The sequence below is a fragment of the Lepus europaeus genome, chromosome 2, assembly GCF_033115175.1.
Source record: "Lepus europaeus isolate LE1 chromosome 2, mLepTim1.pri, whole genome shotgun sequence".
Classification (NCBI taxonomy): domain Eukaryota; kingdom Metazoa; phylum Chordata; class Mammalia; order Lagomorpha; family Leporidae; genus Lepus; species Lepus europaeus.
The window spans coordinates 159,112,257-159,128,418 of record NC_084828.1 but is presented as its reverse complement, the minus strand read 5'-3'; the positions used below and the strand labels follow the sequence as shown (position 1 = coordinate 159,128,418).

Below are 16,162 nucleotides of genomic sequence, written 5' to 3'. Positions count from 1 at the left end.
GTTTAACAACAGCATTAAGTCCTCTTAGGCTAACATACACTTCTTTTACTCAACTGGATTTGAAAAATATGATTGGAGACTTCCAGCACCCACATGGGATGCCGGCATAGCAGGCAGTGGCTTAACCCGTTATGCCACCACGCCAGTCCCCACTGTAGATTTTAACTAGCACAAAGTCTAAGTGAGGGGCTACTATATGAGGCACATAAATGCTTTATCACACTTAGTTCTCACAACAGCCCTGTGAAAAGGGTACCATTTTACCAAAAAAAGAGGCCAAGACTTCAACGTTAAATTATACACCTACCATCACAGAGCTACTAAATACTGGAATCTCTATTCAATAAACCTAGACCCTGTCTCTAGAGTTCAAACTCTTCACTGGTACTGGTTATCTCATAAAATGACACTATTTGAGAAAGAGTTCTCAGCTGAATAAAAATGGATTACCATTAAAAATGTAAATTAAAATTTTATTTTGAAACTACTTTTAAGTTTGAATCCTGAGATCCTAACATCCACGGAAAATCCAATTCCTACAGTAAACTCAGAATTCTAAGGCAACTAGTAAATAAACACTCAACCTAATATGCTAAACACTGTGAATTTAATGATGAAAAAAATCAAGAAAATATAGTAACAAAAGATTATAAACAGTACTCCTTCATTCTCATCTGGAAAACAAATTTAGATGTGTCCATATGCTGAAGGACTATACCAGAATGTACCTTTCAACCTAACAAAACCATAAAGTCTAAAACCAAAAACAAGTCCGAGAACAGTATTGAATTGTGTGTCCAATAAAAAGCACAATGTCCCTTTTCCTCATGATTTCCAATTTCTTCTAAGTTCTCAGAACTTAAGCTGAGATGGAAAACAATCAGCTAATTTCACTATCAACTGAAGAAGGGGAAGGAAGAGAAGAAAGAATGATGTTCCTTTTTTCTTTTAATTAAAAAATCAGTACTAGGCGTTCCCTGCAGCAGTGAAATCGCCACTTGGGATACCCACATCTCGTATCAGAGTAGCTACTTCAAGTCCTGGGTGCTCCACTTCTAATCCAGTTTTCCTAGTCTAGCTTCCCACTAATGCATACCCTGGGAGGCAGCAGGTAATGGCTAAGTACTTAGGTCCCTGGCATCCAGGTGGGATACCCAGACTAAATTCAGGGCTCCTGGGTTTCTGTCTAGCTGCACCCTGGTAGTTGGCAAGCATTTGCAAGGTGAAGCAGCACATGGAAGTTCTCTGTCTCTGTGTGAGTGTGTGTGTGTGTGTGTATACAGGTGTATGTACCTTTCAAATAAAAATAAAATGCTTTTCAGAAATTAGCAATTAAGTAGCATTTTATATTAAAAAATAAATAGTAAATAATTAGTCACTTCATACACTGTCACCCATAAACCACCTGAAGATCTCACAGAGGAAGTTTCTAAATTACAACTTAAAAGCCACAAATTCATAAGAATTAATTTTTCAACAAAAGGATTCCTTCAGCCAGGAAGCAAGTCAAAGGACACTCCTTCCTATCACCAAATTCAATGATCCCACTGTGCCAACTGAGCACAATACTGGACTTCCACATAACGCCATCTGTAATCTCGGTTTTAGCCCCTATTTTAAAAGGAGGAAAACATCACTGAGGTTAAATATATAATCTGTACTGTCCAAGAAAACTTCTCATCCACGCACTAAACAGTACACCTTCTTTCAAAAGCACAACTTGGTCTCTGATACATCCCCCAAAAATATGATTTTCAGCTATTTTGTAGTTGTGCTCCAAGCCTGGGGGAAAGGAAGGGCCTCACCAAGCTGCTAACCAGCTAGGAGTGAGCCCACAGGCCCAGCAGAACCCCACTTCTCAGGGTCTGGCTAGCCCACCCTTCCCCCTTTTCTGACAAACAGAAGAGGGCCTGTGGAGACCCTCAGAAGCTGAGGACTGGGTTAGCGTTTCCTCACATACGTGGATGCACTTGAACGTCTTACCCATTTGCCTCAACCTCCATTTTTTCCCCCTAAATGGCGTATTTTCCCCATTCGCCGGCATTCTCATCCATTCTAACTGCATTCCCACTTCTCCACAACCGGGTATTCGGTGTTTCGGTCAGGCAGTAGAAAGATTAGGCACCTGAGTCCCATGGACTTGAGACATGATAGCAAAAATAAACTGAACCCTTTTTCCCATCCTAGCACATTCCAGGGTGGAGGTTTTGATGGTCTAAAGTTCAAGGCTCTCTGACTCTCAGACATCTCCTTCAACAGAGGTCAAGAATCAGCAACACAATTCTTAGAAGGGTTACCTAAACCCTAAATACCCTGGAATGGATTGCTGACCACTCGCCATCACTCCAACACCTCTCATCGGGAGGCCTGAGGGGGTTCCTCCCCATCCTATGGACTGACCAAGCCACAGGGAAACAAGGTCTACTAGCTCACATGAATTGTGATCTTTGGGAAAGGAGTTTCTTCCAACCCAGAGCATCCAATAACACGGACAATATCACTCAACATCCACACACCCCACTATGCTGAAACTCACATACAGGAAGACAGCTAAATAACACCTACAGACTGGTTTTATTTATACTTCCAACTGATATTTTTAAAAAGTAGTAAAACAGAAGATCAGGGGAGACTACTAAATTTACCTTTTAAATTATTCTCCAAAAAATATTCCATACGTAGCAACATCAAAGCAGATTCCCTCTAAAGCCAAAGATATGCCAATCATCACAAGAGACTGATGTGGAACAGAGAATCATTTCAGTACCTACTTTTCAGACTTATTCTCTAGGGAAATAAAAAAAAATCTGTATCAAGTCTGATCAGGTAATGAAACCAAGATGCACTTGTTAATAATTTCAGCACTTCTAACTTAACCAAGAGAAAGTAACAGAAAATAAAGTATCACTCCACCACCATTAAAACAGATTCCTAATCTCTAGTCTTTGCTACTAAACAGAAAAAAAGTGTTAACGATCAATTAACCATAAAAGTAAACCATCATACATTTACAAGCATGTCTGTCCAGGCCTCTCTAACAATATATGTTTATTTTATGAATCTGACATACCACTTAACTGACTTAAGTACCAAAAAGTTCCCTAAAATTAAAGCCACCTAAAAGAGGTCACCTTAAAGGGGAAAGAAAAATCCATGGCCCACATCTCAGAAAAAATGACTAAACACATCAGAAAAGCAGAAGTTAAGAGGATAAAATGACACCAAAACTAAAAAGCTGCAACAACCGAGGTACCTTTTAGCACTCGTCGACAATTTAGCAGCCGTCTTGCTGGATATTTTTCCCTCCTTCTTCTTGGGCTGCACTTGCTCTCGTTCCGGTTCTTGCTGAACACTTTCACGCTGGTCTCCATCAGAACTTCCTCCACTAGTGCTTGGACTGTCATCAACTCTTTGTGCCTCAGTGGACATTTTAGATCCTGGATTAAAGAAGCAAATATTATTTATTCAGTTGTGGGGAAGACTATTGTAAGGTACTTCCACAAAAGAAAACGAGCCTAAAAAATAAAACAAGTAAAATGCAACATAAAATAGATTCAGTCAGTCATTTACAAAACAAACAATGCTAGGAGTTACCAAAACTTTTCTTTCATCCATTCAAAATGTACTAAGAAATGAAAATGCAAATTTCATACACAAAATGTTCATAGCATCATTACAATAGCCAAAACATAAAAAATAATTCAAATGTCCACTGACAAATGGAAACACAAATGTGGTAAGACCCATAATGGATTACTATTTAGCCATTAAAAAGGAATGGTGTACAGTATCCATAGCAATACAGATGAACCTTGAATTATCATACAAATCAAAAAAGCCAGGTACAAATGACCACAGTTTGTATGTTTCCATTTCTATGAACTATCCAGAATAGGCAAATCCACGAAGACATAGAAAAAGGGCTAGGAATGAGGGGAAAATGCAGACTACCTGCTAATGAATACAGGTTGGGTGATAAAAATGCCTTTAAATTAGATAACGGTGATATTGCAAAACTGTCAATACAGCAAAAACAAGGGGTTTTTTTTTTTTTTTTTAGAAAAAAAAAGAATTATTCATTTATTTAAAAGGCCAAGTAACAGACAAAGAAGGAAATACGGAGATAGAACAAGATCTTCCGTCTGCTGATTCACTCCCCCAAATGGCAGGAGCTGGGCCAGGAACTCCAACAGAGTCTCCCACGTGGGTAGCAGGGGCCCAGGTACTTAGCCCATCTTCCACTGCCTTCCCAGGCACCACAGCAGGGAGCTGGATTGGAAGTAGAGCAGCCCTGCAGAGCCTAGAACCAGCACTCCATTACTGGATGCCAGCTTTGGAAATGGCAGCTTACTTAACCCACTGTGCCACAACATTGGCCCCCCGAAGCCTGAGTTAAACATTTTTAAAGGATGAAGCGTATAATACATGAATTATATCTTAATAAAGAGATTATTTTAAAAAGAATAAGAGAAGGGAAGGAGGGAAAAAAGGACACAGGCCCACTTGCTATACCAGGCACTGTGGTAAGCCTGTTAGCCCCACAACTGTGAGAATTTTTAACTACAAGGTAAGCCAGCTTGCTAAGTGCCACAACAGAGGTTAGCACAAATCCACAGATACAGAGAAATAAGGGCTACTTTCACATCCACATCCAATCAATACATCCTCAGGGCTGAACTCAGGTTAAGAATCCTCTAGCAGACAGTTTAAGTAACCTTCATGATAGCCTAAGAACAGAGGCCTGCATGATCTAAACACAGCCTGAACCACAGGACAGCGTCAGCACTGATTCAAGCATATAAAGCAATCATGTTTCACAAGGGAGGGTGACAGTATTCAGACAACGAAGGACTCCTTTTTTCCCCACAGTCTGGATGAAATGTCCCTCAAGGTTTTCAAATTCCCTTTGCTCTAAGTTCATGTTCTCCAAGCAACTCTGATTATCAACTAAATTTCTTCAATACATTGGTACCTAGGCAGCTTTTATAACCTAGATAGCAGAGACAAAAAAAGAAAAGAAAAAAATCCTGGTAAGTTAAAGGACTATCCTCCCTCCCCTCAGTGTCTTTCTATCATAATCAATTGCTGCTCTTGATTACTATGACCTCCCTTACAATCCTACTAGCTGTTTGTTGTGACAAATCCAGAACTACCCTAGCAAAAGGGATGCTCTGAGATTCTATAGGGCCTTGTGTCCACCATGGCGCAGTCACCTCACGATCACCTGGACTCCCTACAGCTATCTTCTCAACACTGCCTTAAAAAACAAACTGCCTATGTTTTAAGAAGCACCATCAACACCACAAAATACACCTTTACCAAAACACAATAAACAGAACAAAATTCCTTTTGAAAAGGATACTTTTTGTTTCATTTGTTTTTGAGGTTTTTTTTGGTCAGCTAAGGCTGGACCAAGCGGAAGCCAGGAGCTTCATCCAGGTCTCCAACATGGGTGGCAGGGGCCCAAGCACTTTTCCCAGGCCACCAGCAGGGAGCTGGATAGGAAGTGGAGCAGCCAGGGCTCAAATCAGCACCCATATGGGATGCTGGTGTACCAGGCAGTAGCTTGACCATTACCCCACAATGCTGGCCCTGAAAAGGATACTTCTTACCACCCCTTAATCAAATCAAGATGTGAAATAAAATTTGCTTTTATGATTGGATGTAGGTATAGGACAGGTAAAAGATATCTCTCACACAGTTTTTCATTACTATAATTAACTGAATCTGTGTGAATAGCTAGTTGACACTGATAAAAATGCAACTTCACCAAAGACTAACTTTTTTTTTTTTTGACAGGCAGAGTGGACAGAGAGAAAGGTCTTCCTTTTCTATTGGTTCACCCCTCAGTGGCCGCTGCGGCCGGCGCGCTGCGCTGATCTCAAGCCAGGAGCCAGGTGCTTCTCCTGGTCTCCCATGCAGGTGCAGGGCCCAAACACTTGGGCCATCCTCCACTGCACTCCCGGGCCACAGCAGAGAGCTGGACAGGAAGAGGAGCGACCGGGACAGAATCCAGCACGCCAACCAGGACTAGAACCCGGGGTGCTGGTGCCGCAGGCGGATGATTAGCCTATTGAGCCGCAGCGCCGGCCCAAAGACTAACCTTTGCAGATTTTTCTAAACCAAAGTCATTTTGGAATACAGTCCTTTAACAAGGTGAGCAAAAAGCACTACAACAGAGTGGGAGAATCTGGAAGCACAGAGGGGTGAAGAGTCGAGAAAAATACTCAATGTCTTCACTGAGATACCATCCACCCCTGCTCCAAAGAAACGGAACCCTTTCCCTCCGCCAAACAAAAACACACCTGCCCAAGTAGCTCTGAAACGCACTGCTGGGATGTCTCACTACCTTCCTCTCTTCTGCAAATGCAGAGCATCAGTCCCGCAGCTGTGCCATCTTTTATGAACACTAAAGTCACCTAATAGAATACTGAAGTTTTACATCAGTAGGTTTCAGATCTAGCACTAAAAACCCTACCATATTTCTTGCTTTTTTAAATTTTTACTTCACTTTAAATTATCATTCTTGGATTTAACATTAGTTTTTTTGTTCAGCTTACATCTTTCAATTGAAATGTCAGAAGTTTAAAACACTGTCAGTATGTACACAATAGCGTGTTAGAGCAGATGTGCATGGGAGTAAGAATAATTCTCAGAGAAAGGCATTCAGATATAGCAAAGTGTTGCCAACAATATTTTAAGAAACATGAAATGAGTAAGAAATCATTTTACATATCTTTAACCAGAAGCAATCCATTACATGACAAATATATGGGAGCCCAAATGAAATAGGACTCTTACTTGAAGCTGAAGCTTCAGTTTAATAAACTCTGATTTCATAAACTCTGCCTAGAGTTTCCGTTGTGCATATTAGTTTTAAAGCTTCACATTCTTCTCAATGTTCCATTCATGTGTATGACACACTATCTATTAATGCTATGATTACAGACTTAAAGACTACTCAATGATATGATCTGACATAATCTAAAACTCAAATTTCATAAATTACTCCAGAATATCAGAAGACTAAAGTAAAAATTAGTCTAAGGAGAGAACTATTAAAAATGCTTACGTTTAAAATGCCCAAATAGAGGAAAACTGTCTATAGTTTCACAATAAAGAAAAAATTTTGTTACTACTTTTGACCTTATAAGATACTTTATTTCATCCAAATCTTAACCTACAAATGATAAATTCATCTAAGACAACTGATAATCACCACAGAAACTTTAGAAATGGTTTTCATATTTCTTTTTAAAATATAAAAAGGGGAATTTCAGCTGATTTTGTTTTTTGAATGCCTAATTACAGGAAAAATATGGAAAAGGAAATATTTGCACCACTCAGGTGCAACTGATTTTTATGAAGAAAAAGTAGTCTATAAATCATTTTAATTAGTTGTAAGTATAAAATTGGTGTCTTTTCTCTCTAGTGTACAAATGAATAAAAATAAATTAAAACTCTTTAACTATTACCTTCTAAATTAGCATTTTTAAATTATATTTAAAAGTAATCCCTAAATAGCTAATCTGATCCAATTATCTAATCTAGAGGAAAGATAAACATAAATCCCAGTGTTACAAACAGAGCTGCTCTGTCAAAGAGACTGAGATCTATACATTACTCTTTTTAGTTCACATTCAAAACAAAAGCTGACTTATAAACAGAAATTTTAAGGTAGGTAGACCCTCCTAAAACATGTATTATATTTAAGAGTTTAAATACTGTTCTTCAACACACTGAATTTGTCTTAGTTATGTACTCTATGTCGCAATTAGTCCTGGAAATGAGCATCATACAGTGAATGAAATGCACATGCTCCATAAATGTTGAGTGATTTCGTTATAAATATTATTGATAACATAAAAGCAACAATAGATTACTCTGCAGATAAGCCTTATATTAGTATCCCATAGTACAAAACTGCAAAAGCAAGTGTTCGTGTCAGCTTTCCTAACAGGAAAACCTTAGGTTCTGTCATCTGTATCATGCTGTCTTCTTACGCATTTTTCTAAACTTTTATACTATGTAAAATAACTTATGCTATATGAATATACACAACATCTGGCAATACCTAGCTTTTAACGTACCTGTAAAGATATTTATGCAGGAAATAGTGGAACACCTGATGGGGGTGGGGAGACGTACTGCTGTCCTAGGGGAGATGGGATGGGGTACAACATATGAAAACACTCCATCCTTAGCATCATCAGCTCACATATGAAACTCCAAGAGCCAAGGGGAGCATTCAAACTGTCTAAGACAAATATTTAGATTCCCAAGGTCCAGACAGAATCATCACACGTTCAGAAACATACTGTCTCAAGAATCAAGGATTAAACACTCAAAGCTTAAAACCTTTTCTGAACCTTGAGATAATCTGAGAATAGGTCCTAGCACTTCCTTTTGTGCTTTTAAATAAAAATATTTGAGTAGACGCTCGTGAATCTTGGAAACATGCAAATGGCTCTAACAGCCACGGAGCACAGGATGATGTCTTTCTAAAGCGGCCTTAATTTCCTTAAGGGAAGATGGATTGGACGTTTCTGGTTGGCCGTGGGGGGAAAAATAGCCACACTGAAGCCACGCTTTATCTTCATTAGAAATGGTAAAGGGCAAAAGGATCAAAATATTTAGAGAGAAAAAAAAAAAAAAAAAGAGGGGCGAATTTGGGGGGGGGGGGGGAGGGCGGGCAGAGGGAATCCAGTTTCAAACCAGGCCAGTGGGGGCTGCAGAGAAAAATGGGCTTGGGTTCCAAACTGTGACAAGCGCCAGGCATCACAAAAGACCAACAGCACACACACCCCACAGCAGGGCACACACAAATCCACCTCCCAAGGTCTTCCTCTGGGCGGGCCACCGGGGTGCAAGGGCGGCGGAGCCAGACCTGGCACTCGCCGGGGGAGACACCATGTGCAGCAATTATGCAATTAGGGAAAACAGCGAAAGATCACGCCGGGCACTTTCCACCGTGACATTCACGCTGTACTTTTGCAAAGACTTAGTTCCAGGATGCGGCTGGGAGCGGGTAGGGGCCGGCAGGGTGGAGAAGGATGGGGAACTGAGAACGGAAGGGGGTAGACGACGGGCAGGGAGGGGAGAGGCACGGGGGGGGAGGGGTGGGAAGGGCGAGGATCGGGGGCAGCCCGCTCTCGGGCGGGGGCGCCGGGCGCAGGGAAGGAAGGGGTGCGGACGGAGACCCGCGGCGCGAGGGCGGCTGAGGCGGCCGCGAGGCGCGGAGGGCGCCTGAGGCAGGGGGCACCGGCGGGCCCGGGCGAGTACCTGAGGGAGGGCTGTCCGCGCAGGTCGCGGGCTCCACACGCAGCCGGGAGAGGGCAGGGCTGCGCGGCGCGACGGGGGAAGCGGCTGCGGAGGCCCCGGCCGCGGGATGGTCCCCGCCGCCCGTCCGATCGCCGACAGCCGGACCCACGCACCACGCACCCGACCGCCCGGCCACGCCTGTCCCCGCCGCGCTCGCGCCCGCCCCGGACTCACCCTCCGCGCCGCCGCCGCCGCCCGCAGCCGTTCCAGCTCCGGCTTCCGAGGCTGCTACCCGCGGCCGCCGCCGCTGTGGCCGCCTGAGTCCTGGAAAGTGAAGCCACCACCTCCGGGAGCCGCCGCCGCCGCCGCCGCCAGCCGGCCGTCCGCGCGCGCGCCCGCGAGTGCGCGTGCCCGAGCGCCCGCCCGGGAGAGACCGCGAGAGCGCGAGCCCCACGTCGGCCGTGCGGCGCCGCGCGCCTCTCTCCTCCCCCCCCCCAACGCCGCCCCTCCTCCACCGGCGCGCGGCCGCGAGGGGGCGGGGGCGGGCGCGCGCTCGGCCGGGCTGCCCCGCGGGGCCGGAGAGGCGGCGCGCAAAAGTAAAGTGACAGCCGCGTCCCGTGCGCCGACTGCGCCGCGGCCGGGGGTGGGCGAGGGGCCGCGCGTCGGGGAGCCACGGCAGGGACCGGGGGAGGTGGGGAAACCGAGGCTGCCGGCGCGGATGCCGGGAGGGGACGCGGGGACCTTGACGAGCACGCGCTTTAAAGGGGAACGCTGGCTGGGGGTGGCGGGGGCGGGGGTTGTCCGGAGTCGGGCTGGGAGGCCCCACTGCGGCCCTTGACCTCGCACTCACCTTAGAGCTTCCGCACGGACGCTTCCTGGTGCCATGGCAAACCCGACTCCTGGACGCGTGGTGTCCACGCGCACCCACTCAGGAAACTTGGCGCTGGCCTGTGAAGTGCGTCCCGGGCCTGACCCTGCACCCGACGCCGCGGCGCGAGGGTCCTCCTGCCCTTTGGTTCTCTGACCCAGAGCGGAACGCACACCGGCGGGGAGCTGGGAGCTCTTCACCCCACGGCTGGGACAGAGCAAACGGCGCTCCCGGGGGACTTCCCACCCCTACCTGCAGCAGGTCTTCCCTGGGCGCTCTCACTGCGCCTCACCTCTGCTGGGTAGAGATCCCAGAGCGGGGAGTGCGCTCACTGCGCCTCACCTCTGCTGGGTGGAGATCCCAGAGCGGGGAGTGCGCTCACTGCGCCTCACCTCTGCTGGGTGGAGATCCCAGAGCTGGGAGTGTGCTCACTGCGCCTCAGCTCTGCTGGGTGGGGATCCCAGAGCCGGGAGTGCGCTCACTGGGCCTCACCTCTGCTGGGTGGAGATCCCAGAGCTGGGAGTGTGCTCACTGCGCCTCACCTCTGCTGGGTGGGCCTCACCTCTGCTGGGTGGGCCTCACCTCTGCTGGGTGGAGATCCCAGAGCCGGGAGTGTGCTCACTGCGCCTCACCTCTGCTGGGTGGGGATCCCAGAGCAGGGAGTGCGCTCACTGCGCCTCACCCCTGCTGGGTGGGCCTCACCTCTGCTGGGTGGAGATCCCAGGGCTGGGAGTGCGCTCACTGCGCCTCACCCCTGCTGGGTAGAGATCCCAGGGCTGGGAGAGCGCTCACTGCGCCTCACCCCTGCAGGGTGGAGATCCCAGAGCTGGGAGTGTGCTCACTGCGCCTCACCTCTGCTAGGTGGAGATCCCAGAGCTGGGAGTGTGCTCACTGCGCCTCACCTCTGCTGGGTAGAGATCCCAGAGCTGGGAGTTTGCTCACTGCGCCTCACCCCTGCAGGGTGGAGATCCCAGAGCTGGGAGCGTGCTCACTGCACCTCACCTCTGCTAGGTGGAGATCCCAGAGCTGGGAGCGTGCTCACTGCGCCTCACCTCTGCTAGGTGGAGATCCCAGAGCTGGGAGCGCGCTCACTGCGCCTCACCTCTGCTGGGTGGAGATCCCAGAGCAGGGAGTGCACTCACTGCGCCTCACCTCTGCTGGGTGGAGATCCCAGAGCTGGGAGTGTGCTCACTGCGCCTCACCTCTGCTGGGTGGGCCTCACCTCTGCTAGGTTGAGATCCCAGAGCTGGGAGCGTGCTCACTGCGCCTCACCCCTGCTGGGTAGAGATCCCAGAGCTGGGAGTGCGCTCACTGCGCCTCACCTCTGCTGGGTGGGCCTCACCTCTGCTGGGTGGAGATCCCAGAGCTGGGAGTGTGCAGAAGTCCTGCCCGGTTAGCGCCCGAGAAGTGGGACAGACTGCAGGTAGCCTGAGCATCACCTGGCCGGCTACCTAATTATGGGTGAGGAAAACCCAACTCCCCAATCCCCAGGCGCCTTGAGCCCCACACAGAGCAATGAACTGAGTCCAGAAGAAATCCGAGCAATAAGGCCCCGGAGGACAAGAGCTGTGCCTGTGTCTAGAACCGAACATTGCTTTTCTCAGATGTCTTCTTCAAGCCTTGACTGTTTCTAACATCCCTGAAATCTTCCAAAAGCGAGTGCTGGCGTCTAGCCCGTGTAAATCACCACTGAGCAAAGATGGGTGCATTCCTGTGTACACTTGGACGTGTCACTCGGGGGTGGCAACTGGCCCTCTGACTCACACTCTGAAATGGACATTGGAGCACCGGACGTTAGCGTTTTTCTGGGATTGTCAATTATATAGCCACCTAAATCACTCACATGGGACGATGTATTAGTAGGCATGGTGCAACACATTAAAAGGAAATGATGCCATAAAATGCATCATGTTTGCTTTCTAATACTTAGAAAATAACTAAATACAGCATTTCATAGGCTGCCTAAAATGCGTGCACAATTCATGTACCTCGGGAAGCATTTCTATATTATTTTCATTTTACTGATTGCATTTCAAGAACTCAGAAATTTCAAGTTTTTCAACTGTTTCATAGGATGCATTACAGAATCTTCATTTCCCATGCTTTTCTCCAATTAAACAATTCTTTTATATATGTTCTTCGGTATGTCTTGTTTATTTGTTTACAATGAACATTTATAAAAGAGAATGCTTCTGTTACAGAAAATTTCAAAGTTGTTTTGTAGTCCTTGGTCATTGGCAGCTGAGAGCCAGGAATGCTGCGATGTTGACTTTAGACACTGTGGAAAGGACTGGAAAAAGTTTCACGGCTTAATTGCTAAAACTGGTTGCTACAATACCTCAACAGTGGATGTTTTAACTGCTGTTTGCTATTTGCTAACTTCCAAAAACGGTGTAGTACAAGTCAGACTTAGTCCTTTCATCCATCTGCAGAATATTGAATACCAGGCACTAGGTGCTAGGGCTATAACATTGAATAACAGAGAAAAATCCCTGTCCTCAGAGCACTTCCCGGCCCCTGGGCCTTCTGCCTGACACTCTACATTCAATGCACCAGAAAATTCTGTTGGCTCTGCTCTTGAAAATAGAGCCCCAACGTGTCCACTCCATCCTACCCTGCTCCCCACTGCTAATGTCCTGACCCAATCCACCGGCATCTCTTAACAAAAGTCTCTTACTGGTCTCTCTACTTCTCCATCCACCTTCTTCCACCACACACACAGAGCAGTCTCAATGTCCTTTAAAATTCAGGTTAGATTTTGTCTCCTCAAAGATTCCAGTCGGGGGCAGCGCTGTGGCTTAGTGGGTAAGCTGCCGCCTGCAGTGCCAGCATCCCTCATGGGCACTGGCTTGTATACTGGCTGCTCCACTTCTGATCCAGCTCTCTGCCATGGCCTGGGATAGCAGTTGAAGATGGCCCAAGTCCGTGGGCCCCTGCACCCACGTGGGAGACCCGGAAGACACTCTCGGCTCCTGGCTTCGGATAGGCGCAACTCCTGCCATTGTGGCAATTAGGGGAGTGAACCAGTGGATAGAAGACCTCTCTCTCTCTCTCTCTCTCTCTCTCTCTCTCTCTCTCTCTCTCTCTCTGCCTCTGCTTCTCTGTAACTCTGCCTTTCAAATAAATAAATCAATGTTTTTAAAATTCCAGTGGATTTGCATCCTAGAGCAACAGCCAAAGTTCTTATAGTGGGTGCCTGCCCTGTGCGACCTGACCGCAACTTCCAACCCTCTGACCTCAGGTTGTGCAATTTCACCCCTTCTCCCTCCAGCCACACTGGCCTTGGGAATACAGCGCACAGCAAGCATGTCTCAGCATGAAGACTTCTGCACTTACTGTTTCCCGTCCCTAGAACATTCTTCCCTCCCAACCCTCCCCCAGAGCTGCTTCTCATGCTTCTCTGCTTTGTTTTTCTCCATGACCCTCACCTGCTTCTTTTAGTCTCCTCTTCCCTTTCCTTCTCCTCCTTTTTCCTCCCCCCCCCCTTAAACAATAATAACTAGCACTTACCATGTCCTTAGGTTGGACAAAGGCAAAGTTCTAAGCACTTTACACATACTAGGTCATGGTTACAGTATAAATTGGTTTCATTCCATCAACCCCATTGTACAGATAAGACCACTGAGGTACAGGGGGATTAAGTCCCTTGCTCATAGTCACACAGTGAGTAGTGGTGGATTTAGGTTTGAAATCAACCTTGACTCTGAAATCTGAGCTTCAGGACACTTTACCATGAGTCCAGAGTTACAAACCTGAATTTTTATTTGATTTTCCAGGAGAGAGTTAGAGAGGGAGGGAGGGGGAGAACAGAGAAAGTTCTTCCATCCATGGTTCACTCCGTAAATGGTCACAACAGCCAGAGGTAGGCCCATCCAAAGCCGGGAGCCCAGGAGCTTCTCCCAGGTCTCCCACGTGGGTGCAGGGGCCCAAGCACTTGGGCCATCTTCCGCTGCCTTCCCTGTAGCATCAGCAGGGAGCCTAGATGGGAAATAGAGTAGCCAGGACTCGAACCAGTGCCCACATGGGATGCCGACGCCACAGGTGGTGGCTTTACCCACCACAACACAGCACTAACCCCTGTCCTACATTTCTTATTTCTGAGCTAAAATATACATACATCTCCCCCTCATCCCCAAACTGGCAAATGGAACTGTTTTTCTGAAAGGTTCTTACAACTTTGTCACTGCCAATTTTGTGAGAAGGCAGAGTCACAACTAGTTTTGCAGTTTCACTCAATGGGTGGTAGGAAAGACCTCTCTTGGTCAACTGGGCTGGATTTGAGCAGAAAACAGCGCACTGGTAGAATCCTGCTGTGTAAGAAACTCCCGTTCTTGCTAGACACCAGGTGGTCAGGGGTTCTTAAATATTTGGATAGCCCCGGAAAGAAATACCTTAGCTCAGATTGCCAAAGATCAGGACCCCGAGAGGCTGAACGAAAAACAACCATCTTTTGATACAGCTTGGCTTGAGGGAGGCTGTAAGAACCCTGCATTCACCCTGAATATTTGGAGATTTAAGAAGGAAAAAAGAGACTGGCGTTGTGGTGCAATAGGTTAAGCCTCCACCAGTGGCGCTGGCATCCCATGGGGTACCAGTTCGAGTCCCAGCTGCTCCACTTTCCATTCAGCTCCCTGCTAAAGGCCTGGGAAAGCAGTAGAAGATGGCCCAGGTACTTGGGCACCTGCACCCACGTGGGAGACCCAGAAGAAGTTCCTGACTCCTGGCTTCAGATTGGCCCATCTCCAGCTATTGAGGCCATTTGGGGAGTGAACCTGTGAATCAGACCTCTCTCTGTGTGTCTTTCCCTCTCTCTGTCTCTCAAATAAATGAATAAGTCTTTCTTAAAAAAAAAAAAAAAAAGGACAACCAAGATATGGGGAAACTGAAGCTCTACCAGAGTGGTGACCTGAGGACCCTATACTACACTAATAACCCACCAGGTGTTTAACACAGGTTTGTTGCATAAGAGAATAAAAGAGTGAATTTCAACGTCTTATCTGCAGCTTCCTGAAACACTGAGCTAGAAACACCCACTCCTGAACCTTTAAATAATAAAGGCTTGCTTTCCACCACTAAGTGTTTTTTTTGTTTGTTTGTTTGTTTTGACAGAATTAGGCAGTGAGAGAGAGAGACAGAGAGAAAGGTCTTCCTTCCGTTGGTTCACCCCCCAAATGGCCGCCACGGCCGGCGTCCTGTGCTGATCCGAAGCCAAGAGCCAGGTGCTTCCTCCTGGTCTCCTATGCAGGTGCAGGGCCCAAGCACTTGGGCCATCCTCCACTGCCTTCCCGGGCCACAGCAGAGAGCCGGACTGGAAGAGGAGCAACCGGGACAAGACCGGCGCCCCAGCCAGGACTAGAACCGGGGGTACCGGTGCCGCACGCAGAGGATTAGCCCAGTGAGCCGCAGCGCCGGCCCACCACTAAGTTTTGAAGGCATTTATCATGCAGTAATAAATGATTAATGCACAATACTGAAGGCTCTCTAGGGATGAGGGTCCCCCTGCAAGTCCTCTCCACATCCAAGATGCTGCTGCTGTGGTCCCTCCTGAAAGGCGAGGAGTCCCCAAATCAGCTACTGCGTCCAACTCTCCAGCAACACAGCAAGACACAGGGGCTTAAGTGAGGGGGTGCTGAGATATGGGCAAAGGGTCTCCAAAAAGAGCCTAGCCCAGGAATGGAAAAAATAAAATGAAAGGATTCAGAACTGTCTGTAGATTCCATGGGGATAAGAAAGGAAAAATCCTCTCTGGAAAAAAACTATCAGAACAGAAAGGACAATGGCATATCAGAGTCAGGTTTGTTGAGCAGTGAAATTGTGTGGACAAGAATTGCTCTGTTACAGCTATTATAATGTTATTAGTACAACTAACATTTTTATTTTTATTTCATTGGAAAGAGAGAACTTCCATTAACTGGTTCACTCCCCAAAGTATCTATAGCAACCAGGGCTGGGCCAGGCTGAAGCCAGGAGCCTGGAACTCCAAACAGATCCCCTATGTGGGTGACAGGGACCCTAACATTTGAGCCATCACCT

General features: G+C 47.1%; 1 protein-coding gene across 3 annotated transcripts in view; it reads right to left on the bottom strand.

Moving 5' to 3' along the window:
• LOC133749904 (ubiquitin-conjugating enzyme E2 E2) overlaps positions 1–9,617 on the bottom strand; it is a 389,174-nt gene extending 379,557 nt beyond the window's left edge. The window contains exons 1-2 of one of the 3 annotated variants that reach the window (XM_062179274.1): positions 9,496–9,617; positions 3,254–3,437 (exon numbers count right to left, since the gene is read on the bottom strand). In XM_062179274.1, coding sequence (XP_062035258.1) covers positions 3,254–3,429 — 176 coding nt within the window. In that variant the 5' untranslated portion in view covers positions 3,430–3,437; positions 9,496–9,617. Of the gene's footprint in view, positions 1–3,253; positions 3,438–8,090; positions 8,154–9,282; positions 9,373–9,495 lie in introns of those variants that run through there. The other 2 variants (XM_062179282.1, XM_062179288.1) reach the window with 2 other exon arrangements.
• Positions 9,618–16,162: the final 6,545 nt, after the last annotated feature.